The sequence below is a fragment of the Vidua macroura genome, chromosome 20 (assembly GCF_024509145.1).
Source record: "Vidua macroura isolate BioBank_ID:100142 chromosome 20, ASM2450914v1, whole genome shotgun sequence".
NCBI classification, from domain to species: Eukaryota; Metazoa; Chordata; class Aves; order Passeriformes; family Viduidae; genus Vidua; species Vidua macroura.
The window spans coordinates 10,843,048-10,868,985 of NC_071590.1; the positions used below are offsets into that span (position 1 = coordinate 10,843,048).

The window sequence follows — 25,938 nt, forward strand, 5'->3', positions numbered from 1 at the left end:
GCCATTCTCAAATAGCACTGAAAAAGAGCTGAGCTGTTCCTGGTTCCTCCTTGTGTCCGTGGTCAGTAGGAGCCACTCTCTGCCCTCAGAGCGGGTCCCCTGGCAGTGGAACAGTGACGTGGCTCCTGTGAGGTGTTTGCCATCCAGAGGCCAGCTCTCTCCTGAAGGCAGAGCCCAGCCTGCTGCCCTGGGACTTGCCCAAACCACCCACTGTTTCAGCAGGGCTGCTCCAGCTCTGGGTCTCCCTGAATTTGGCTACCAGAACAGAGCTGCTGCAGGTAGAGTGTCTGGCCATGGGGGCTGGCTCTCAGTTAATGACTCAAGTGCTCTTCTCCACAGAACTCATGCTAAAACCTGCTCCCTCATACAATCCCAGAGGAATTCAAAATGCTGGCCTTAAAAAATAAACTGATGACTTGTCACAGCTTTGCATAGGGACCTAATTCTTCTTTTGAAGTTCAGACACAAGTTCGAGTGCAGGGAAAGGCAAGAGAAACAGGACAAGGGAAAAGCTGTCCATAAATAATGCATTAAACTAAGGCCTTGATGCACAGAGCTTCAGAGCCTCTGCACACATGCTCACAGTGTTGCAAATGCCTACAGTTGGCCAAATTTGAGCTTGCAAGTTATTTGTTTGAGAAACATAGGACCAAAGCAGTTGCTATGAGTTGCTATTATTTAAAAATAACAAATCTTGTAAACAAGAAGGCAATATCTGAGCCTGGAGGTTCTGCCTGACCCCAACACCTCAAATTTGTTTCAGAGGTTAGTTTTAAAACCAAAACCCACCCCCTCCTCCAGTGCACAGCGTGGAGGTTATGGAGGTGACAGATGTATCATCCCCCTTGGAAATCAATTGCAGACCCCGTTACCAGAGGCTCCCCTTTCCCCACCATCATCCCCGAGGCTCAGGGGGAGCTCCCAGATCTCTGTGAGCAGGCAAAGCACCAGCCCTCACTTTGGCTGCCTTGTGTGAGGAACTAAGTGGCACAAAACCTGAGTTCTGTTGAGCAGAGAGCCTCAGTCATGTGTGCAAGTCTGTTGTAGCCTCTTACAAGCGTTGACAAAGACTTTTTACGTGTGTCTCAGATCAAAAAGGGAAAGGGGATTGGCATGGCCAGGCACTGCTGTGCTGTCCTGATCCCCTGTCCCCCTCAGGCTCTGCGGGTCTCACTACCTGTGTGTCAGCAGTCTGAAGCAGAAGTTCTTTTCCCCCAGGTGCTGCTTAATTAAGAGCAGCACAACACACACCCAAAGCAGGAAAAAAAGGTGCTGCCCCTGGGCTGGAACCCTGTGTGGGCTTCCTGCCTGAGGGCAGGAAGGGCAGGAGCTGCTGCTGGATGCAGACTGGCCCTTAGCTCAGTCAGTGTTGGGGGCAGCAGCGGCCTCGGGGTACTCCTCACTCACTTTTTGGGTGCACAAAGCAGGCCCCGAGAGCTGGGACACCCAGAACATTCTGTGTGGGGTCAGTGGCCCGGCTGTGCACGGGCCCTGGCTCCTTGCAAGCACAGACTGTGACCCTTGGTCCCTCCCGTGCTGGTCAGGCCGTCTGTGGAGCTCTTTGTGTCCTGCCATGCCCCGGGTCAGGGTGTTGGACACTGTGGGCACAGTCCTGGCACAGGGGCTTGTTCATAGCCTGCCCTTAGCAGGCAGATTGGGATTGGAATCCAACCTGACCTGGATGGTGTGGGGGACACCCATAAATTGCCCTTGAACACCAAGCTCATCCTCTGCCCAGCACAGCCAGAGGAGAGACCAACAGCCTCTGTGGGGTGGTTTTTGTTTTGGCCAGCCAGGGGCACCCGGCCGAGCCCGGCGGGGCTCTGGGCACAGAGCTTGGGGCCACGGAGCTGTCCCAGCCCCGCACAGCAAGCGAGGTCCCTGGGTTGTGTTTGTGTCACACGTCCCGCCCCGGTGGAGCTGTCGATGTGACAATGCTGTGCAATGCTGCTACAGGAGCCACGTGTCAGTAGTGAATGTAAATGGTCGTAACATGGTGAACATGGACACGTTTTCTTTTCAAATGTGATGTAAACTTTGTACAGTACAAATTTTTTTTTATATTTTCTATGAACTGAGTGTCTTCCAGAATTGCTATTAAATTAATTACAAATTGTTAGAATTAACAACAGTTTCTGTATTAGTTTATGCAACCAGAAAAAAAAGAAAAAAAAAAAAAGAAAAAAGAGTGCACTCTATGCTACTGGAATTCTGGATATGTAGGAATCTTTTCAGTGAATAAATCTTTGGTCTGGATAAAGCGAGTGCTACTGAGTCCTGGTTTGACCTTTCCCTCCCACTGACTTGTAGCCGACCCAGAACAGGAGCAGACTCCCACGGAGACCCCCCAGCACAGCAGTTCCTCCAGCCCCTCTGCTCCCTGCCCTTGCCCTGAGGGACACCAGGTGATCTCCCCTTGCACAAGTCCCTTGCAATTACCAGTTTTCCCTCCCGGATATGATGAGTCACATTATTAACTGGGTTGTAAAACCACCACGGGGTTTTCTCGAAGCACTGAACTGTTTAAGAAGCTGCTTCCTCCCCAAAGCAGCCCTTGAGGCCGTTCTGGGACCCCCAGCACCTTCTCCATCCTTTGCACAAGGTCCTGCCACCACCCCCCACCTGCAGAGTGGGGCAGAGCTCTGCTGGACAGACCCGGCTCTCCGTGCTGGAAGGGTCATTACTGGCTGTTAATTAATCCCAGGAAGGTTCTGCTGCTGCCAGCAGCTCTGTGCCGGGAATAACGGCGGCTTTGTGCCGGCCTGCCAGGAATGGGCCAGGGCATCATGAAAGCACAGTTTTACATCTCATCCATGTTACCTACCTCTCACATGCAAACACTAAAAAGCTTAAGATAAGCTGAGCTTTGTTGTCTTTTATAAAGAATAAGAAATAGCAAATTTAATTCTCAATTATACTTGAAGGGCAGAGATGTTTCATTGACCAAACCAAACCACACAAACTCCAGTCCCCAAGCACAAAGGCTCTGCCCTAGCTGTGACTGGAGCAGTTTGATGTTTCCCTGCTCAGAGCTGTACCCCAGAACTGCCCCAGGATGTCCAGGGCACCAACATTGGGGTCCTTCTGCCCTGGGAGAGCCACAGCAAACAGAAACAGGAACAGGAGCAGCCAGCACACACACCCCAACACAGCGACAAGCCCAGCACAAAGGGAGCATTTCCAGCCCCTGCCAGCTGCACTGCAATGCTCAATGGCATTCAAAACCCCCACACCAGACAGGAACATTTTGCCAGCCCAGCTGGGTGCTCAACAGCAAACATTCCAGAGCAGCCACAGAAATGGGGGTTCACTCAAAGGAGACACCAAATAACGACTCACAAAGCACAGCTCAGGCTACAAATGAACTACTGGAGCAGGATCTGGGAGAGCTGGGCACGCCATGTCCAGCTTCATCCTCACAGGTCAGCCTGCTCCTCCCAGACAAGGCAGCAGCTCCAGCCCTGGCTCCCAGCAGGGTTACTGGGGCAGGCAGAACCCCTCTGCACATGGACAATGTAACACAGCATTACCAAAAACCAAGGAGAAGAAAAAGCCTTTCACCTACCTGGCCTCAGCGTCTCCAGGGCCCAGAGCTCAGCAGCCTTGCACATCACCCCAACACAAGCAGCATCTACCAGGCCCTGCCCCACAGCCCTTTGCTGTCCGTTGTGAGCCTCAGGTGTTCCTAATGAGCCTTGATCATCCCTCATCCCCCTGCCTGGCCCCACCAGCCCCCAGCTTTCCTGCATTTCCCTGATGCAGGGCCCGACCTTCTGTCACCTCCCTGCACTCATGGACTCTGTCCACAAGTTCTGTTCCTTTTCCTTCAGTTAACAGTGTTATGAAAATCAGGCTCGAAGTATATCCCAATATCAGACTGCTCCCCAAAGCTCAGGAATGCACCCTGTGTGCTCAGGGGCGGAGGGCAGCCAGCATTGCTCCTGTGCTGCCAGCCCAGGACTCAGCCCAGCTGCCCCAGTTCAGCCCAGCTGCCCCAGTTCAGCCCTGTTCCTGGTGGTTTTACTGGCACCCAAAACCAGGTACAGAACGAGGCTAAGAGCAAGGTCTGTCCGCACCTCAGTGCCCTGGCACACAGCCTGTTCTGGATGCTGAATTCCCCAAAAGCCATATAAATTTGGCTTAAGTGTCAATGAAACAAACCACTAATTGCTCAGAATTGTTAATCTGTAACTCCCAGTCCAGCGGGGTGCACAACCACCTCAGTAACCCAGCCCAGTTCCAGGTCCTGTGGCTAAGGGCTGTCCTGAAGCACGTGTGAAACACACTATTCACACAGCACTGCTGACTTTACAGTCTCAACTCTGCCTTCATCAGTTCCAGCTCCTGGAGACAAGGGATGACAGGAAAATCTCACCTTTTTAATATGCTCATCTAGCCCTGGTAATTTCAGAGAAGGAACTATTTCTGATGTAACTACAACGCCTAGAAAGAGCCCAAGGCCAAATACAACGAGGGCAGTTTCAAGCCAGTCTCACTCCCTGGTGCAAACTCACATTTGCCTGGCAGTAACAAAAATGCAAAACTGATCATAGGCAGACTGTAACTCCTGGAGATGCCCTTAGCTCAGGGAGGAGCGTTGCCTGGAGCAAACCCACCTCACCACAGCCTGAGAGCTGTTTGTTACCTCTGCCTTTGCAGGCTGGAGCCAGGAGCAAGAAGAGGTTCACTGATCCACACGCTTTGTCTCAGTATAAAGGCAGATTTTATTACAAACAAATCAAGTAAACCAGAGCATTCAAATGTACAAAGTGCTTTGGAATTTTTGGAACCTTCCTGCTATAGGCTCTGTAACAACAACAGCTGAGGTTCATGTACCTGAGTCCCACAAAGCAGAATTCCCCACTGCTACCTGCTGAGCAGACACATCTGAGGAGGATGCAGCAGGTGTTGCCACTTGGGGACCAGCACATTATTATTTCATTTGCAAACACTGCTCCAGATCCAGGCACATGGCCAGATAACTCCCAGCAACACGACCATGCATTCACTTGCTTTCAAGTGAAGATAATATGCAAGTAAAAGCAATCTGATATAAATAAGGTCACAAAGATAAACAGTACATTTTTAGAAAAGATTTTAAGTTCTAGTTAACTTAGTACAAACCTGTAGATTTTCCTTGTATGTATAAAACCGACGAGATTTATACTAGCATAGAAGGTATTAAAAAAATAATTTGCACTTTCACTATTAAGATAAAGTATTAAAATGTCAGAATAAATAGCAACAAAAGTTAAATTTAATATTTGACATAATTAAGGCTGAGGTTTAAGAGTCAAATCCTACAATCCTATACACATGCATGATTGAACAAATATAAGAAGGAGGATTTGACTCATTGTTTTTTGAAAATAACAACAAATGTGCAAGTATTGTCTAAAACACGAGTGGATTTGTTCTTCAGCTGGTGGGTTGCAAAGCTCTTTTGACTTCATGTGGGAACACAGCCCCAAATATATCTTCATGGTATCGCTTTTGGCTCTGCAAAAAGAAAGGACACCCAAGAGATGAATGAAATGCTGCCAGCTACTCCTTATCCATCAGTTCAGTAACTAAAAGGCCTTTTGCATTTGTAGCACTGGTTCTGTGGTTGTAGACTTTTGTTACTGCCAGTGAAAGGGAGCTCCCTGAATCCGAGGCCAAATGTACCAGGATGAGTTCTGATAAGGAGAGGGTCTGAAAAAGCAGCAGCCCCAGGCACTGGGCTCTTAGTGATGGACCCACGAAATTCCCGATTCACTTTTTTGCTCTGTTGGTACAATAAAGCCTCAAGCTCCTGATGTTCCTAACGCCCTGCAGTGCTGATCCCCAGGACCCCCCGTGTAAGAGCAGAGCAGCAGAGTCCCCCCTGTCACCCTGACCAAACAGAAGCTGTGCTGGCAGTCCCGGGGGCACGCAGCCGCTCCTCAGAGCCCGGTCCCTGTGCGCGCACACACAGAGCTCACGGCAGCCGCAGCACCCGCGCCTGGCTGTGCCCCACCCGCTGCAGGGCACGGCCTGCGATGAGAGCTACCTTGAGCTGCTGGAAGTACTCGCTCGCCTGCTGCTGGCTGAGGCGCAGGGCGCGGGCGAGCAGCGCCCGCAGCGCGCTGGCCACGTCCCGCGCCATGCGCACGTCCCCGCACACGAACACGTGGCCCTGCTGCCCGTGCAGCACCTCGCACACGCGGGCCTCCAGCTGCCCCTGCAGGATGTCCTGGACATAGACCTGGGAAACACAAAAGCCGTCAGCGCACCGGGCTTCTGAAATGCTGCTTTGGCCGCCGGCTCTTCTGAGTCCATCGTGGGCCTGTGCACGAAGGCTCTGAGTGCCCTGTCTGTTCCAGCTCTGCCCTGCACCACAGAAAAGGTGAAAAATGTCTTCAGGTTGCCCTTTACAAGCCCAGATTTGGAAGCTGGGCCTGTCTCTTGATCAAACCTGAGCGGACAAAAACTCTTCTACGTGCCAAAGTCTCCTAACTGCCAGGAGAGCTAAAAAGAGGATAACTTTTATTCTGTTTTTTTTTTTTTCCCCAGTCAAGATTCTTCTACATAAAATTAATTTCCATGGTCACTGTGTCATTGAAAAAGGGAGAAATGGCCAGTGCCAACTCATTTCTAACATTTTTTTTAAGAACAACCAGAGCCCAGATCTTAACTTGAGGGATGATTCTGGAGGAGTTAACCCTTAAAGAACATAGGAACCAGCCTTACTTTCTCTTGGCCAGGCAGTCTGGAGTAAGCTGTGTAGACATCTCTCAGGACTCCCTTCCTCTTCATCTCCTCAGTCTCCTCCCTGTAGATGTGATCCAGGTCTGGATGCCGGCAGCCGAACACCAAGGTCACGTCCCCTCCTCTGAGCCCTGAAACCGTGTGGGACAGTGGCAGTCTGGGTGCCTGGGGCACCACTGACACACAGAACTGGCACACAGGCTGTGCCCTCCAAGATCCCTGCCCACGGGAATGGTCCCTGGGGATAGACTGGCTGTGCCAGTGCCCCATTAGCCTGGGTAGCCTGCAGGGGCTCCTGTTTGTGGGTGTCTGTGGCTGCAGAGCCTTGTCTGCAGGACTGGGGGTGTCCCTGAGCCAGCCCTGCCCCGGGTCCCCGCAGGTACCTCTGTGCTCCAGGTCATAGAGGCGCTGCAGCCAGAAGCTCCTGAAGGGAGCAATCCCCGTGCCCGAGCCGATCAGAATGCAGGGCTTGGCCGGCTCCTCCGGGAGGTGGAACTCATTAGCACTAAAAGGCAAGAATATGGTAATTAGGTAATAACTGGTTTCTGACTGAAACTCATGTTGAGTTGCTTGAATGACTGAGCAGCACAGCCCAAGTGCCCAGTGTGAAAGCAGCAGTGGGGCTGAACTGGGTGCTTCTTGTTCCCTCCCCTTTCCTTGCTCTGCAGTGGAGAAGCCGACAGTGGGGATGGGGTCATAGGAATAGAATTATTTCAGAATTTTCTAATGATTTGTAATTTTACTGAATGTAAGGCACAGTAAAAGATCTAATCTCTGGAAGACAGGGAATTCCCTCTCTTCTCAGACCCAGCTGTTCAACTTCAGCTCACTGGTCACTTGAAAGCATCCAAACAAAGGAAAACCCCACTGAAGAAGCTGAACTACGAGCTGCTCTTATTTGGTTAATTTTCTTTACCTGCGGATGAAGCAGGGAACAGTTTCATTGAGCTCTATTGTGTTCAGCCACGTGCTGCAGACTCCATGGTGCAAAGGCCCTTCTCCATCTAAAAGCAGAGCAAGGCAGAACACCTCTGATAGCACCCAAAACCCCTCTGTTTTTAAAAAAGCACACTTTATACTTAAAATGATCACTTTAAAATAAATGTATGTCTAGTAATGATTTATAAAACATGGATACACTGATGAGGGTGGAGGATTTTAGCAAATCTTGGCCCAGGAGGAACACCTGCCCTGCAGGTACTAATCTGCAGGTATGACAACACAAATTTTTTATTACAGATATGCTTCATGCTGTATGGCTGACAGTTTTTTTTTTCCTGAACCACAATGTAGTCTAAATACCATTTAATTAAGAGAGAGATGAAAACAACAGTTCATTACCTCTTGTTCTGTAGTTTACAACTGCAACTGTCAGATGAATCTCTCTGGCTGTCATGTCACAGGAGGAGCTGACAGAATAGTACCTGGGCTTCAGAAGTGGCAGCTGAGTCAGCAGGAAAGCTGTGGAGACCTCCGCAGAGGGGAACTCCTCCAGCACCTCCAGGATGTTTGGGCTGTTGTAAAACTTCCATTTATTGTATTCTTCTGTGCTCTAAAAGCCAAAGAGCATCACCACAACATTACCAGGTCATGCTGAGTTCAGGAGAGCAGGCGTATTTGAAATGTCACTTATAAATAAGATTCATGCTTTACAATCAATTAAATATGCAGGTAAATCAACAAAGAGTTCTCAAAACTTTGCCAGGACCAATACTGGGGTTTCCTAAGAAATAATTTAATTTTGAACACAGAAGCTCAGAACCCCCACTACAAAGTTCTCAGACACCTGCTCTCTCAGTGAGGATGCAGAAACAGAAGTAGAATTAATTTCTCAGCTCCCTGTCATGGCACATCCATGAAATTGTGTAGTCCCAGGTCCTGACCCATCCTGAGCCTCCCTGAACCTGGTAGGAGGAGCCAGCACTCACCACACCTGTGAGTCATCACTTAAAGCCACATCCCTCTGACTCTCAGAGTAGCAACTTCTCTGACAAAAACATCTACCAGCTCCCCTGCAGCTCCTCCACATGCAAAGTGTAAGGCCTTTAAAGGTGTCTCATCAGAAACCACCGTGAGGCAAGAGAAGCAGGCAGGCAAATGACCCACCCAGAACCACACAGGAAACACCAGATGTTGGCTCCCACACCCAAGCTGAGCCTCAGAGCCCTCCTTCTCTCACTGTGGTTGGCTTTCTAAGACCACAGAATATGTAACAGAGGCATAAAAATCCATCACTACAAAAAATTCTTAAGCTTCTGCTCCAGAGTCAAAGGGCATCAGAGGGCCCAGTGGACAGTACTGCAAACAAAACTCCAGCCCTAAGGCTCACCTGACACAACACCTCCAGCCTCTGCTTGTCTCCTTCTGCTGTCACCAGCTGGGAGAGTTTTTTTAGCAGTTGTTGGGAGGGTGGAGTGGTGATATCAAGCAAGTATGTCAAAGCCTCGGGTAATGTGCAGGGTGGAATCTTTTTGTGACTTGCCCAGTACCCACCTGGAAATGAGGGAAAGAAAAGGACACTTAGCAACACCCGTGGTATTTGACAGCTCTAGAGCTTTGCAAAACTCAGTGTCCTTCAAAATACACCTTCAGGTGAGGATGCAGCAGGTCTAGACCACAGGGCCCTTCTGAAAGGTTATTGTGAGGCTTTGAACGTTTTGTAAGGCGAGGATCTGACACACAAAATTCCATGACAACAAAACACCACTTGGAAAGGCACAGTCTTTCATTTAGGGAAACCATCTTCCCGTGTTCCAGAATCCTATGATTGTTCCTACTAATATGGGAAAGATGGGCAGGACATATAAGTCTATTTTAGGACTCTTACACTGTTAATTAATTTAATTGCAGTCAATGGCCAATTCAGCAACTGAATTACAGTGTCACCTTGGGTACCTCTGCAAACCCTGGTGAAGTCGTGGTTTTTCCAGAAAGGGCAAAATCAGAACCAATAATTACAGGAATAACAAAAAAGCAGCAACAAAATCCTATTGAAACTTGAGAAAAGGATCATAGAATCAAATTCAGTCAGCAAAAATTCTTAGGAATTTTAAAGGAATCTGTCCAACATCCTCTGTTGTTTTGTCTAAAGAGACCCAACTTACCATCAATGCAGGTTTCAAGCCTGATAGTCTGATCAGCTGGAGGGGCATCCTTGACATGTGCAATAATGCCATGGACTAATTCTGCCTGGTTGCCTGGGAAAACCCCGATGTGCTCCCCGGGAAGGTAGTGCACTTCCTGATTAGTCTCACAGTGAAGTTTAACCAGAATGGTGACACGACTGGATGGCAAAGGAAGAGAAATGAGACTGATCTTGGTTACATTGACAGGGTTTCCCTTGGATTGCACAGGAAAGGAATAAATCTGCAGTGGCACTTGGCAAGGGCTCCCTTGTGTTCATTACCAAATACCAGACCAGCTTAGGGCTTCACAGAGACTTAAACAAATCAGAGTCCAGGCATGTGAAGTACTTGTATCCAAACAAACTGGGTGCTGAAGTTCTGCCTGGTCTGTCCAGTATAGAATAAACATGCCTGGAATCAGCCCGTGGAAGTGCTGCCCCACTGCAGACTGCACAGCTCACATGCTGCTACTAAAGACACTACAAAAAATCCAGTATCCTTTGTAATAACTGCAGGGAGAAGATGTTTATAGCCAGGCACTTCAGATGTTTAAGATTTCAGTAAAATGTGGTATTGCAATATTCAAAAGAATGAGGTGGCATACCTGGACTTCAAGCTTTGAAGATTCTGCCTGAATTTCATCTTCATGGGAATTACATCCTTGGCATGAATGTTTGCAAGAGCTGGTGAGAAAAGAAATGACTCTTGGTAACCTTGTGATTAGGTTTGTTTAAAATGTCTTCAAATAATATGAAGAGGAGAACTGAACCATGCTTGCCCTAGAAGGTGACCAACCATCAGTCAGTTGTGTGTGCCCCATTCCCTGACTAAAAGCAGTTCATCTCAGCTTTTGTTCCTCTGGGGCTCTCCAAACGTGTGATAGTGCCAGTGTTATTGTGCTGGAAAAGATAACTTACTCAATGTAAACCAGTGTCTTTTTAAATCTGACCAGGTACTTCATTGTATGCATTCTACCATCCAGCAGGGCCAGGAGCACTTCTGAGAAACCTTCACAGTGCAGCCCCTCTGAAGCAGCAAAGGCAGAGGGAGGGGAAGGTGGGAGCAATACCTTTAGCCAGGTCCATGGGCTGGGAGTCATGCACTAGCCTGTAATTGGTAGGGTCCCACCTTTCCTCAGAGGTGTAGATCTCAGGCAACTGAATACTGTGTCTCCCACGGACGTTAAAAATGTCACAGGCAGCCTAGATAAAAAACACACAAAAATAAAGGCTATTCACAGTAAAAAAAATATTCTTAGCATTGTCATAATCCTAATAAGGAGCTATCAGTTTCACAGATTGCTGGTTTTTAGTGCCTCTGGTGTGTGGGTTCAGTGAGTTCAGTAAGGTTCCACTTCTATAACAGTATAGCCAAAAAAGATCTACTGCAAAAAATGCAGAAGTTTGATGCTACACTTGTTCATACTGAGCATTCCATTATCCACAAGGGTTCACGCAATTTTGTGTGGATATTAAAAAATAATAGAAAAGGGACCCAGTTCCCTCTCCTTGTTAGGCAAGCAGTAGAGAAGAGGGGAGTTCCAAATTCAGATATAAATTCAGATGTTTGGTTTCCTTCATTTTCTCTCATTTTTATGGGAACTGAACTAAAATGAATGGATGAGTGACTAGAATATGAGATGTATTTCTGTATTCACCTTGAAAGCACTGACTGCCCAGCTGCGGAAAGCTTCTTCTTGCCCATTGAGTTCATCCCCTTCACCCACTGGAGTGAGCTGGGAAGCCCCGAGTTGGGCCAGTTTTTGGTCAATAGCATGAGCAAAGGCACAGAACTCCGGGTACATGCTGGACCCCAGGCCAAACACAGCATACCTGCAGAAGGAGATGAAAAGAAGATTGCTGTGTTATGCTATATGGAGTGCTAAAGGACTCAACCGCATGTAAACCAAACAACAAAGTATTTTTACCTAATTTTATTTCTCAGCAGTTTCAGTCTGAGCAAAGAGTCCTTCAAGGTCTGTATAAGAATACATAAAACACTTAAGGTTAGAAAAATACTCTGATTTAAGACAGACTACTCTGATCTGAAACCTGATCCATATCTTACTGAAGGACATGAGATAAATGAAAGGTTTGTCTTTGGTCTTTGAGCTGAGTCTCATACACACTTCTGAGGTGAACATTACCTTTCCGTTACCTGGAGAATCTCCATTTCCAAAAGTGCTAGTAACCACTAAAAGAAGTGTTTCTTTTTCCAGGTCACAAATATTGTACTCATCCATGCAGAGGATCTGGAAGAGGAATAAGGCTCATGAGACATTGCTAGCACTCATAAGAACTAGCCTTAGATATCTCAGATGACCAAACTTACACAGCATTATGCTAAATGAACGCAAAATCAAAGTTCTAGTCCAACTGGTATTTACAGAACATTCCAAACACAGGTTTGCAGAATGGAAAAGCCTGCAGAAGCCAAACTCCTGTCTCCATGAGGTGTGGCTGACTGGTACTGCTCACCTTGGTGCTGAAGGCACAGCTGAACAGGCTGCACAGGTTGTTGGCGAGCGTCTCCGACTTGCCCGTTTCTGTCGCGTAGATCACGGTGACCTTGGCCCTGGTGGCCACTGCCCCTCGCATGAGTGAGGATGCAAAGAGCACAGCCCTGGGGAAAGAGCAATCACACACAACTTTTAATGGAGCTACCCTAATTCAGGTTGATTCACAAACAAGCTAGGAAAGACTGAGCTTGAGCACGGCTTTTCTTTGGAAGATGGTTCAGAAGCAACACACTTTCGATAGCCCTGAGCAAGAATCTTAGATAGGAATGTTACCTCAGGGTGGACAGGTAAGGCTATGATTCAAACCTCTCAAGTGGTCCCTACTGTAATAATTTTTTTTAAAGAAGTAGAGCAGAAACATTGCAAGAATAGAATAGTTGGACAAAGCATAAAGAATCTTATTTGAGCAACTTACTTTGCCAAGATGCTAAACTTTATTTCTTTTTTCCTTGGCCTTCGGGTCTCATCATGCCACACATGTGTTTTCCATGCATCTACCTTTAAAAAAGAAGTTATGCTTTAGGTAAGGCATGCAAAATAGTAAATAAAAAATTTGTATATCTTTAAGGGGCCAGATCAAATAAAATCTGTATATACAATTCACTGAGTAAAAATATGGTATCAGTCTCTGTTGCATTAAACTGTATTTTACTTAAAGCCAGAGAATTCAAGAGAACTAACAGCACCTCCCACATAAAATAGCTCCTGTCTGCTACTTTTGAATCTGTCTAGTGAACTTTCATGAACCAGGGCTTGGCACCCAGACTCCCTCGGGTCCCGTATCGCATCTGCACTGCCGAGGTTGTCTGCTAGAGTCGGTTTTTCTTTTTGATGATGTGCACCTGGTAGTAATAGAAGGGAGTGAGGACATAGTTCAACATCTCTTGGTGGAACACGGGGGTTATGCTGCCTGACATGGGAGGCACAATCCACACCCAGTCTGCTGGGCAGCCGCCCCGCACGCGGTACTCGCTCTGCATGTACTTCAGGAAGGACTCGGAGGCCGAGTGGTGATCCATGATGGTTACATTCTGTTTCTAGAGCAATGGAAAAAAGAAAAACATGCATTAAAAACCCTATTCTGCCCTTCTACCTGGTGTAGCTAAAGTAATCCTCTTGCTTTGGTCAATATTTCAAGGACTTTACTCAGAGTAAAGGGAGTATTTATGGGAAATAAATACTATCAGCAGTTACTGTAAAGATACAGATTGAGATGCGGGCCTTTGATTAAGAACTCTTATCTTTCCTTTAACATGAGCATTTTACCTCTGCAGCACTGGGAGTGCATGCTGCAAAGCCTCTGACTCACTTTTACCCACTTTTCATATTGTCATGATACGTTAAACTGGAGTTGAAAATAAAATATATTAATTCAAGGGCTTTACATAGGTTTTGAAACAAATAGATAAATGTGTTGAAAGGATGGAAAATCTTGCCCTTAACTTCCTTTGCTTCTTTCTCTTCCTTCGGCCTTTACCTGTGAGGAAATACGGATTCCTCTACTTTCTCAGGTGAAAATAAAGAATAACTCTATTGGAATCATAATGCCATCTCCACTGAGTGAGAGGAAGAAGGGACAGTGAGTGTTCAGTGTCTCTCCAGATCCCACTCTCAGTGACTTACCTGGAAGCTGTGAAGCACAGCCACATTGATCTCTACAACAGCTCGGTCCTTCCATAATGATGACAGTTTATTTGTTTCCAGTCCCATTCTCCTCCCTACCTCCTACATGTGAAAAAGACAGAAAAAAGAGAAAAGCAAATTTACTATATGGAACTTAGACCCCATGCTTTCTCAACCTCATCAGCTTTGTATCAGGAAAAGGTTGTGCAGAAGGGGAAAGAGTCAGTCTCATGCTGAGGAAAGATGGCAGCAGAAACACCTGAGATTAAGGGAAAACTGGAATTTTGGAGTTCTGGTTCTTGAGGATGTTCCAGCTTCACAAAGCAGGAAGTGGTTCTCCCCGTCCCAGTGAACACAGATAGTGTCTCTTTCCCAAAACCTCCTGCACCAAGTTCCCTCCCCTTGCAGGCCAGCCCAGCTCCCCTGCAGCAGTCACCTTCAGGACGTTGTAGCGCTGAGCGTCGCAGAAGTCCCGCACTCCAATCTCTGTCCCCATGTACCAGCCATTGAAAGGGCACGCGGTGAACTCCAGCCCTCCCACCTCCAGCAGCATGCTGGCCACGGCAGGCAGCGCGTACCACTTCAGGTCCAGCTCCTTAAACCACTCGTACCTGCCCAACAAGCAGTTTGTATTATTGCTGTGTCTTTTCCTTGAGAACCAGGAAAGCCCAGGAAGATAAAGAGTAGCAATTCTTGGAGGAGCCCCTGGACCAGGGTCTGCAGAAACAGCAGTTTTCAGTGCAGTATTTGGGAATCACTAGCTACAGGAACTGCAGAACCATATAACAGAGTTCTGCAATCTGCAGGCCAGTCCCAAAGCAAACAGGAAGAAAAAAGCAATGAGAGAAAGGCAATAAACACTTTATGAGTGCAGTGTTACATGTGTATTACACTAGCATAAGACAGTAGGATTTTTAGAATTCTGAATATAATTGAAATGTAGATTGGGAAAAAAGTTTTCCAACAAAACAGTAATTTGCTTCCTTAATTTAAATCTCATTTCATTGTTCTAACAGGCATTTTATCTTTCAGGATGATTTACCATCATTTCATCCTGACAAAGAACTCATAAAACAACTGCCACAGGCGCAGCCCAATAACCTGCCAAGGTGAGGAGAGGCAAAAATGCAATTAACTAAATCTTGTGTGCTTACTTTGGATGCTCCATTGGCACTTGGAGGACAATTTCTGGAGGTAATTCAAATATTTCTGGGTCTTGGCCATTTGCTTGGAGAACAAGTGGAAGTACATCAAAGCGCCCATATTTCGGCTTCCACCCAAGCTCGATGCACAACTGCAAATACAGAAAGCACATTTTGTGTTCTTTTCAGGTTTCCCCTCCAGATCTGAAGACAAACGAATTTTAACCCTCTGAAACCTGCTGAGGTAAATTCTAAGTGAAAAAGGTTCTCTTTGCTATTCAAACAATGTTGAGCCATGCTGATGAAATACTGGTTGTGTGCCTGGCTGTGTCCCCTGACAGTATTAGCTCACCCTGTTCTGAGATGGAGGGCAGCACTTTTATATCAGAACTGCAGGAAATTATTGTTCCAGCCCGCACCTGGAACTTTTGGGGCAGAACATCCCATTCACTCCTCTCCTCCCTACCACTCTGCATAAACATGAGAGGAAGGAGCCCCAGGGAGGTGGGTTAGCCAAGATGGGAGGCAGCTGTGGTGGCGAGCTGGGAGCTGTACCTGAGTGAACTCCACAGTGGCAGGGTCTCCAAGGACAGAGCTATCTGGCATTTGGTAGCCAGCGTAGCGGATCAGCTGGCTGTTCCACACACGGAAATCGTGCTGCCCGTCCGTCCTGTGCGGGAACACCGTGATGGCTGACCTGCCGGGACAGAGAACACCTCCATCCTCACTATTCACACAGAAAGGGTACCAACAGAAAGTGGCTTACATTTATAAAATGAACATCAGGAGAAATAAAATCATTCATCCTCTTTACCCACCTCCCCAAATCTTCAAGTCATCTCTTTTCCCAAGGAATTGGAAAAGGTTTTGTAACATCAGCCATGAAAGTTATAAATTTTCAAGGTGGTTGATGGAACACATGAGAGGAAAATTTAAGTACCAGGAAAATTAAGAGCAGAGACAAACTGTCAAAATGTTTAGATAGACCATTTCATGTGTTTTTGATGCCAGATCTGGATGTGATTTTTGTTGGTTAAAATTAAAATTAGAGACTTACCTTATATTACCATTGTTTGTGGCATACTGAATATGATGACAGATATGCTCAAACATTTCCTTGGCTGTTTTACAGTCTCGTGCATCAAACACCTGTGTTTTTCCAACAGAAATGTAAAGAAGACTAATTTTGAAACAGTAATGCCAAGTTGTTATTTTTCCTATGCACTTAAGGAATGGAAAGATTGTGGCTCCACTAGGAAAGGTTCATTATTATAGTTCTTATATGCATCATTTTCACCCATAACAATCCACCAAGGACCAAAACATGTATCTGGTTCCATGACACACCTGGTTCCTACACTCACAATGCTACACATTTTCCTTCAGCCATGAAGCAGAGAACTACAAAGAAACCAATCTCCTGATATGGACAGGAGGGAATCCTCCTCAGTGGAAACAGTGACATGTTCTAGCAAAGGAAAGGCCACTCTTCTGAGTCACAGCAGAGGACTTTTTGGCTACAGCTTAGGTGTAGATCCACAGCTCACCTGCAGGTTGGACCACTGGATTCTCCCGATGCACCTGGGTGCATTCCTCCAGGCCTGCTTGGCAGCAAAGGTCAGCTCATCCTTTGTCAGGTGGTAGGTTCCTGTTGTTTCTATCTCCTTGGTCACTGCTTCCAGCCGGCCCAGCTGTTCTTTGATTTTTGGCCTTTTGAACAGGAAACAACCAAGAAAAGCAACAATGAGAATTTCATTCAAAGTGCAGATGTTCTCTTTATATTTTGGCTTCAGAATTTAAGACTTGTCCTTATGGAGTGCAAGGACAGAACTTATTGGCCCCATGAGAAAACTAACACACTAGAAATTTAAGTAGTGACACCATCCTTTCACCACCCAATACATGCATGGATTGGCCACAAGCTATTCTGTGTAAGGTTTTGGTTTAAATTTGGATTTTCTAGATGAATTTGAAAAAAATCACAGAGAACAGGTGAGTTTCAGGGCACATGCAGGCTGAGAGTGACTGTCCTCTCAAAGATCCATTGTGTTTACAAGACCACAGCTCTTCTGAGTAAAGTAAGTAAGATTTTCATTCCTAAAGGGAAGTGCTGAACAATTCCTTTGCCAGGGAAACCAACTCTAAAATTCTTGAGTTTGATAACAGAGAGTGAAGTCAAAACATTAGAAAATATTTATGACAGCAGAGACAAAAATTGTTTTGTTGTCTTACAGACAGAATGAAAATAGCCTGCACTGTCTGAGAGTTTTCACATTTTCAGCAAGATGAAAGATCAAGGGCAAGCATATGAGATAGTGTAAATCAATGTGATCAAACAGCCATGAGCAGAGAGACACAGGGATGTGCAAATGCAATAGGCTGGTGAGGACAGCCTGTGTGTAAGACAGGGACTTTCAGAAAGATTCAGAGGGAAGAAAGATTTGAAAGGAGTTCAAAGTGTCCAAAGAAGTGGCCATTATGTGGCTGAGTCCCTTTGAAAGTTTGATAATGTTTTCTAATGGGATGACCAAACACTGAACTGCTGCTTGAAAGCTCATCATGTGGAATGTCACTGCAAGCCCTTGGACATCAACCAGCTGTTCCAGCACTTCCTGCAACAAGATGCCTCTGCACCATGGCCATTTCTGTGAAAACACAAACTCCTCTCGGAATGCTCAGTGAGCTTATGCTGATAGCACAGAGCAAGGGTGAGAAGCAACACTGGCCTTCCAATCTTTGGCTAAAGCCTTGAGAGGAACACAGAGAAAAGATACTTGGAACAGCACAAACAAAAGGCATTATCCACACTGAGACTGATCTGAGTGCAGCTAATCCCAAGAAAACAGAAGGTAATGCTTTGGCAGAGAGTCCTTAATGTACTGGAATGCAGCACACTCCAAAGGGATGGAGCTGAGGAGTGCATGGTCCAGAGTCCTTCTCTGTGTTCCCAAGATCTTGGATTGGCAGATGGAGCACACAAAGTGCAATGACAGTTCTATCTGGCATTTTTAACAGTCCTTACGTATTTTTGAATGCATGCTATGTAATAGGAGAATTACCAAGAGCTGTGAAGAAACCAAACCCTCCTGGAGGCTCACAGACAGACAGGTAGGTAGAGGATTGCATACCCAAAAATCAAGTTGACTTACTCTTTAAATGAACTGTAGTATTGCTTGAGGAAGTCTATTGCCTGAGGTAAAAGATCCTCTAGTGGAACTGGCCCATTTCTGGTACCTCTCACCAGGCCCTTTGGGGTCATGAGTGACCCTTGGCAGGCTTTGGTCTGGCAATTGATAACCTGAAAAACAATAAAATGTCAAAAAACAATGTTGCACTCTGCATATTTTTGAATGAATGAAAACTCCCTATTCATATTTCCGTATTTTACCTCTTTTGCAGTCAGGTGTAGTGTGTCAAGAAAGCTGGATCCATTTTCCAAGTTTCTTACTCTTATATGTCTTGGGCATCCTGATATTTGGCTTGAAACTATGATGTCATTTGGAGGGAGATTCTGGGCAGAGAACAGATAAAAATGCATACTGTCTTCAAACCTATTGAATATCGTTCAGTTTCATTTTAGATTTAATGTTAATATCAAAATATTTAAGTTTAAATTCAAGAAACTAGATATAAATGTGATCTGCTCCAACATGATTATTTGACTACAAAACTACTGAGGCTAATCTACAGTTTGATATGAAATGGGGGAAAAAAGTATTTTTGTACTAATCAAGTAGAGTCTGCCACTGCAAATACCTCTATAATTTCAATAAGTCCTCTGAGTATCTCTGAGCATTATAGTCACAGTCTCAGGAAAACAGTGAACCAGTTTTAGAGACAGGACAGGTTTGTAACTAAAGGTTTGAAAAGGTATATAAAGGAATCAGGCATCCCAGTCCCTGTGGGGTCACCTCTTCCTTTGAGTCTTATCAATGCTTCATTTTTGTCAGAAAAGAACTTTCACCCAAAGATGTCCCAGCAGTCCTACCCTCCTGCAGCCACAGTCAGACCTCACAGGAGAATGTGGAGCAGTTGTGAGCAGCAAGCACCACTCCTGTGAACTGCTACCATCAAACCATGATGCTGGGAACAGACCTCTCCTCCCTCACTGGGCTTTGCTGAAGTTAGGATAGGCAGCCTCTCCATCTGCTTCTTGCTCGGATTGTGCAATTTGGCATCATCCTTTTCTGAGCTTCAGTAGAGAGAAAGAACAGTCAGTACAAGGCAATGTCCTTTACGTTGGGCTTTGCTTTCAGCATCAGCAGGAGATGCTCAGTGCTGTCTCTGAAATATGTACTGAGCCCATAACCCAGCAGTGGCAGTGGGCAGGAATCAGTAGTAAAGCCCTATGTGATAGGAAAGGAAGGAAGGCAGGGTATGAAACCTGAAATAAGTAATACCCTGAAAACAGAAATTTAAGATGCATGTGCAACTTATTTTATACAGTGGTGTGTATGAACTGCACCACAGAACTACTTCACCAACTTAATTACAGTATAAATAATCACTTTGTTATTTTTATACCATTCACACCTCCTGAGACTTAGAATACATGAACCCATGTTAACACACCAAATAAATTTAAGATTATGAAAGAGAAAGCAAGATGATTTATATCCTCAATGACTGTTTAACTTTGACACAAGTGTTTAATGTTCATTACCAAGTTACACCACCCAGAGACCCACAGTTCTTTGGTTAATATCAGTATTTTGGAAACACATTATGGGTTTCTCCCGGACCCAAACCACTTAATATCTTCCCTTTTCAAATCAAAGATAAAATATGAAACCATTAAAAGGATCTTACCTATGGATCCTCCTATTTTTCTCCACGTTGTTGTTGATATCCTTCTCTTTGGGGTACTGGCTCCTGGCAGCACGAGATTTGAACACAAACTGCCATGGGCACAGCATTTCGTATGTTTTTTTTTGGTGGTTTTACTTCACTGTGCTGAAACCTTGTTTTGTGTGATGTGGGAACACTTCTAAGGACATAAAAAACCCAACAAGGTCAGTTTTTACCCAAGAGGGCAACTCCCTTTAACACTTTCAGAAACTCACCAGCCTAACTGAGCTAACATCCTGCATTTAAAATGAAAATTCTCTATTCTTAGGCTAGTGATACTAAAACTAACACTTTGTCAGTGTAACGTGCAGCCATGTACTCATGTAAGAGAATTTCAGATGACCCCTGGTTGTGTAAAGCAGCAAATATTGGTGTCAGAGCAGACTACAGGCTTAGAAAAGGGATGTGAAATGTTGCTGTGTTATTCACACAGTAATGAAAAAATCTTGTTCATACATGAGCCTAAGCATTTTGCAGTGTATCCACCTGCCAGAGACAAACAGGGTTCTGAGAGGCTGAAGTCTGCAGTTTCTAAGATCTGTAGCACTTATTTCAATGTAACACACAGCATTTACATAAGACTGTACAAAGTTTATGCTGTTCATTTCAACATACATTTTCTGCTCATTTCTGAACATAAGATGGATTTTGTGCTAGGGAAGGTGTGACAGAAGAGAAAGATCAAGCCAATAAATTGCAGAGATAGAGAGAATTAGCCCCAGCATTTGAATCTGGTTCATAAGAGAATTCAAATCCTGATGTTTCCAAGAAGTTAGAGACAAAGGAAGAAAATAGACATTGTCACATATTTCTGATGTAAATTATGTCTTATTTTGATATTTATACTACTTTTACAGTAAAAGTTAAATTTATGCTGGGCTCTGAAGATACTCTTTGCTGTAAAGTCACACACGAAGAGAAATCCATTCAGCTGTCTGTGCAGAAACTGGAAGGTGTTAGGATTGTTTGCTATTCCAGGTGAGAGAAATAATGTGTAATAAGCATTTCTCTGCAGTTACAAAATAATAATAAAAAAAATCTAAATTATTATTCTGCAATAAAACACGTTGTGATGTGCCTATACAATTTTGTAAAATACAGGGAGAAAAGAGAGAAGAAATGGAGAGGGGAAAGAAAAAGAAAGAAAAGAAAGAAAAGAAAGAAAAGAAAGAAAAGAAAGAAAAGAAAAAGAAAGAAAAGAAAGAAAAAGAAAGAAAGAAAGAAAGAAAGAAAGAAAGAAAGAAAGAAAGAAAGAAAGAAAGAAAGAAAGAAAGAAAGAAAGAAAGAAAGAAAGAAAGAAAGAAAGAAAGAAAGAAAGAAAGAAAGAAAGAAAGAGAAAGAAAGAAAGAAAGAAAGAAAGAAAGAAAGAAAGAAAGAAAGAAAGAAAGAAAGAAAGAAAGAAAGAAAGAAAGAAAGAAAGAAAGAAAGAAAGAAAGAAAGAAAGAAAGAAAGAAAGAAAGAAAGAAAGAAAGAAAGAAAGAAAGAAAGAAAGAAAGAAAGAAAGAAAGAAAGAAAGAAAGAAAGAAAGAAAGAAAGAAAGAAAAAAAAAGGGGAAAACCTCACACAAACATAAAAAAATACACAGGGAGAAAAAGGTGGAAAAGGAAGAAAACAAGCATAAGGAGGAAAAAGATGAAAAATAGTAACAGAAAAAAAGAAAGATAATAATAAAAAGAAAAAATAAGAAGAAAAAGCAAACAGAAGGAGAGCAGACTCACATTTGCCTTCACTGGCACTCAGAGCAAGAAGCTGCTTTTTGTCCTGGCCCGTGGGGCTCTGTGGGTAGCACTGTCAGTGTTACCAGTTACACGCACAAACCTTTAAATCAGCAGAAAGGAGGGACAAAGTTTTCAGAGCAGCTGGACAGCTTGGAACTAGAGCAGGAGACCGAGTCTGACACTTTGCTCCTAATACAGAAAAAAAGATACAGTTTGCCATATAATTACTTTGCCCGTGAGCTGCAGTAAATGAATGACAGAATGAGCACCTGGACATGGTGCTTCTTACCGTGCTTTTGTGAGAGGTGTCCCAACCCTGCCAGGAGAGACTCTATCTCAGAGTTTCTTGCCTTTCACCTCTCAGGCTCTGTATCCCTCCCAGGAGGTGAAAGCATTTTATAGTGCAGAACATGTATGCAAAACAGCTCTGAGCAAGGCTGGACATGGATAGTGCAACTGGGGATTCCCCTGATTCTTGTCCTGTCCACTTGGAGAAGTGGAGGGTGCGTGGCTGCTGCGTTAGCAGCATTACCTAACCTGTGTGAGGCAGGCAGGGAGGCAGCTCCTGCTGCTGTCAGCATCCCTTCCTTCCCTCGGCGAGCTGCAGCCTCGACTCCTGCTTGTGCTCCTGGAAAAGGCAGGGCATCACACCGGTTTGCAGCCTTGCACACAGTGTGAAAATGAAAAAAAAAATAAATGCTGAAGGGCTCCTTACAGCTTTTATCCCTGTGTGGCCAGTCTCCAGGCACCCACCTGTACACCACCCATGGCTGTAGGAAGAGAGTGAGCAACTTCAAGAGGAATGTTACAGAGCTGTAGAGCTTTACAGTCCAGGCCAGGAAAGCATTTAACCATGTGCTTATAACTAAGGACAGGTATTTTAAGCTTCACCTACACATACTTCCTTACTTTTTATCAAGTTTCAAAGGATCTTTCTCAATAGAGTATTTGTAGAATTTCTTGCTCTCCAGAGCTCCCTGTTCTGCCTGTTGCTGCCTGTGAGATTTGTCCCTTGGTGCTTTTCCAAAGTATTGGGAATACTGGAAGGCAACTGCAACTTCCTGAAGTACAAACCATTCCCACCATGCTGTATGTGGGAATACCAGAGGGACAGTTGGGATTGCTGAGCTGATTTTCAATGTCAGACAACATGTGGACACGTACCTTTTACAGAACCAGGTTTCTCCCTGCAGTCTGGAAGGCAGAACCCCCTCAGGACACAGCTGGCAGCAGTGCCCAGTGCTGTCAGGCACCTGCAGCCCACGAGTCTGGTGCCAGATAGTGCCCCAGCAAGGATTTTGACCTGCCTTATTTGTTTCTTGATATTATGTATGGCTATTTTAAGGAAACTGTTTACAAATTAAAGATGACTAATAAATCTGCTGAATAATATGAATAAAATGAGGTACATTGATAACTAGGGAAAGATTTACAGCTGCTGACCAAAGATCTACAGAAATGAGGCATAAGGCAGCCAGAGAAATGAAGAAATGTGTGTTCTTTTCTCATCTGTCACTCTTTTACCGGGCAAGCTTGGGCAAGGTGTTTTCTTCTCTCTGTGTCTAGCTTCTCTTTTTGAAAATGAATATTAGATGATTATGTAAAACATTTGTAGAGGCAAAGCAAGTGCTGTGCACACGTGTTCATGCACGAGATCCTCTGTATGCATCCCATCCAGGATTGCTAGAGATGAATCTCTTGATAAACAGACCTGAGTTTTCTGAGCATTCATCTGCTTGGCTTTATCAAGCCTGTGCTGCTTAGCATCCACTGCTCATGAATTTTCACAGTTGGATTTTTCTTTAATGTGGTGCCTTTCTTCTCACCAGAATTAGCAGGTGAATCCCTTTGTTTAAAATATTCCAGTCATCAGGCAGATGCTCACCAGAATTAGCAGGTGAATCCCTTTGTTTAAAATATTCCAGTCATCAGGCAGATGTAATCAGCAGGCAGAAACAATGTGTGAGAGCTGTGCCACTCAATGCCATGCCAGAAAATTCTGCCTTTACATTCTTCTTTTGCATTTGCTACTTTGTAACGGGGTTTTAAAAATTCTCTTTTCATCCTTTCCTTACTAACCTCTTTCTTCTATAGAACATGGGAAATCTTAATGTCTAGTACTGTAAGAAAGAACATATCTTAGTAGAAGTTTATTTGAATTCTGTAGGTTCTAAGCTTTTAGTATTCACCCTCCTTATTTTCCTGTGCTTGGGACTGCTGAAATCTAGGAAAGGTCATGTAGGGATTGGATAAGAAAAATCAGATTTGGGATAACCAGAGAAGGAGAAACATCTTTCTTTAGGAGAATTGTTAAAAGGATTGGCTCAGGTACAGACATTCAGGGAACTACTTAATCACTCCAGTTGCTCAAACAGGACCTGATATTTTACTCACTTGAAATCAATAATAAAACTCCCCCTGTACAGTAAGAACAACAGAGAACCATTCAATCCTCAGGTGGATAAGAGATTAACTCAACAAGCTCACTGGGCACTCCTTCTACAAATATTCTACAGGGTTTGGAAGGTTTTTCCTTCAGAAAACCAATTCTGCCCATTTGAACAGACACTTCTTCCTCTGCCATATCAGAGTGCAAAAACTGGTTGCTTTCCTTGCATTAGCTTTGATGAAAGAGGTGCCCTTTCAGAACAGACTTTGACCTATTCAATGCTGTCATCTTGACTTAAATTTTGTTTTGTTTCTGAGTGTCTGATGGTTTGTAGCTTCAACAATCAGCTCTCTGCAATCTCCTTCCAAGTGAGTCATATTCTGTGTCTGATATTATAATATACATCATATCTGCAAGATTCTGCATGAGCTCAAGCAGTCATATTCCTGAAAACATTTACAAATCAAGCTCTGGTTGTAAGGTTGCTCCTCTGAGATCAGGGCATTTAGAGTCTTCAAAGAACTACAGCACTGAGGCAAAGTTGATGACGAGGAGGGCTGATCTTCCCAGCTTCATGGAACCCAAAGAGATGTTCAACTGTCCCAACATTTCATAGGTTGTTAGTGAACTCTTTCTAAGTCCCTTTTCCTAACTAATGTTACTATTGTCCGAGATGTCTCTTGCAGCAGTGCTGTGTGTGACAGCACAATAAATACAGTACTGCAGCCCATATAAACACTCGGCATCTCAGATTTGTGTAAACTACCCTCACATCTGGTGGTTTCTGACAAACATACAATTAATGACAATAACAACTACTGCCATTCCCAAATATCTTCTCTCATCGACTACCATCAGTCTTCTTATTTTACACTGGTTTGGCTTTTCATTCCCCAAAGAAAATGTGCTTGGTTTGAATCTTCCTCCAAACTTTGCAATGGCAGCTCTGTTGTTTTTTTTTTCCGTTTGTGTTCTGATTGCTACTATTCCTTTAAGGGCTTTAAGATATTCACCATTAACTGTAGCCCCTTCTTCACTGGCTTCTTTATTATTTCAAAATGTTCCTGATAAAGTGGGGATAACAACTCCACCAAAAGCAAAACAAAAGATCCAGGCCTTGGCACTTGAATACATGCAAATAAAAGTAGGATCCCAGCCCAGTTGGACTGTTTTCAGTTTCTGCAGATTTAAGGTAAGTTTAAAGCAGCAGTTTAGTGTGGAAAGTGCAATGTTTTGTTTACCATGTCCTGCTCTCCAGTGGAAGACTGAATGTCAAATGATGGCAGGGCAGGGTGGAGAATTTCCCAGTCTGAACATCTGAGGGCGAAAACGAAAGTTAAGGAGAGTGCTAAATTTGCAGAGACGTGCTGGTAAACTCATTCCTTCCTGTCTGCTCGCTGTCAGTTTGGCCAAACTCAGACACGCAGAAAGAACAGAATTCCCTCATCAGTCACCTCTCCAAAATTCCCAGGGATGAGGAAGTGAGGGAGGACCAAAGGCAGTCAATAGCCAGATTTTGTTGTGCCTGGCTGCACGTTGGCTCAGAAGCAATTGCTGACACCTCCTGACTCACCCCTGAGATCCTCGGCCACAGCTGCAGCAGCAAAGACAAAATTACAGCAAAAAAAGAGCAAAATAGCAATTAACAGTTGACTGGGCCTAAACCCTGGTGTCCTGCATGTGGCTGTCACAAGCTAGGCTCTGTGTCCTGCACTCCTGGACATCACTTAACTACACTGAAGATGTCCCTGTGTACAGCATAAGGGAAAGCTGGCATGTAGATCTGGAAAAGGTATAGAACAGTGTTTGGTACTTCTGCTCCTGCAATCCATGCTTGTCACAGCAG

General features: G+C 44.7%; 1 protein-coding gene across 1 annotated transcript; it reads right to left on the minus strand.

Annotated features, from left to right (window-relative positions):
* Nucleotides 1–4,711: 4,711 nt before the first annotated feature.
* Nucleotides 4,712–20,087, minus strand: NOS2 (nitric oxide synthase 2). Its single transcript, XM_053995811.1, has 26 exons — nucleotides 19,947–20,087; nucleotides 19,233–19,329; nucleotides 18,526–18,648; nucleotides 18,287–18,435; nucleotides 16,685–16,847; nucleotides 16,195–16,286; nucleotides 15,693–15,834; nucleotides 15,150–15,289; nucleotides 14,432–14,606; nucleotides 13,996–14,097; nucleotides 13,215–13,409; nucleotides 12,788–12,870; nucleotides 12,332–12,476; nucleotides 12,001–12,105; nucleotides 11,782–11,831; nucleotides 11,512–11,686; nucleotides 10,924–11,056; nucleotides 10,459–10,537; nucleotides 9,834–10,012; nucleotides 9,059–9,222; nucleotides 8,071–8,281; nucleotides 7,646–7,733; nucleotides 7,113–7,234; nucleotides 6,712–6,860; nucleotides 6,032–6,226; nucleotides 4,712–5,499 (listed from the first exon to the last, which is right to left on the minus strand). Exons 1-26 carry the CDS (start codon nucleotides 20,051–20,053, stop codon nucleotides 5,419–5,421), a joined length of 3,444 nt encoding a protein of 1,147 aa, XP_053851786.1. The 5' UTR covers nucleotides 20,054–20,087; the 3' UTR covers nucleotides 4,712–5,418.
* Between the last annotated feature and the right edge of the window lie 5,851 nt (nucleotides 20,088–25,938).

Bases quoted from the DNA above. Each gene is read 5' to 3' on its own strand.
- NOS2 (XM_053995811.1), bottom strand. From the start codon at position 20,053: ATGCTGTGCCCATGGCAGTTTGTGTTCAAATCTCGTGCTGCCAGGAGC. The intron at 18,436-18,525 runs GTAAAATACGGA...ATTGTTTTTCAG, and splicing joins TACACCTGACTGCAAAAGAG to GTTATCAATTGCCAGACCAA. The intron at 6,861-7,112 runs GTACCTGCGGGG...ACACGGTTTCAG, and splicing joins CTATGACCTGGAGCACAGAG to GGCTCAGAGGAGGGGACGTG.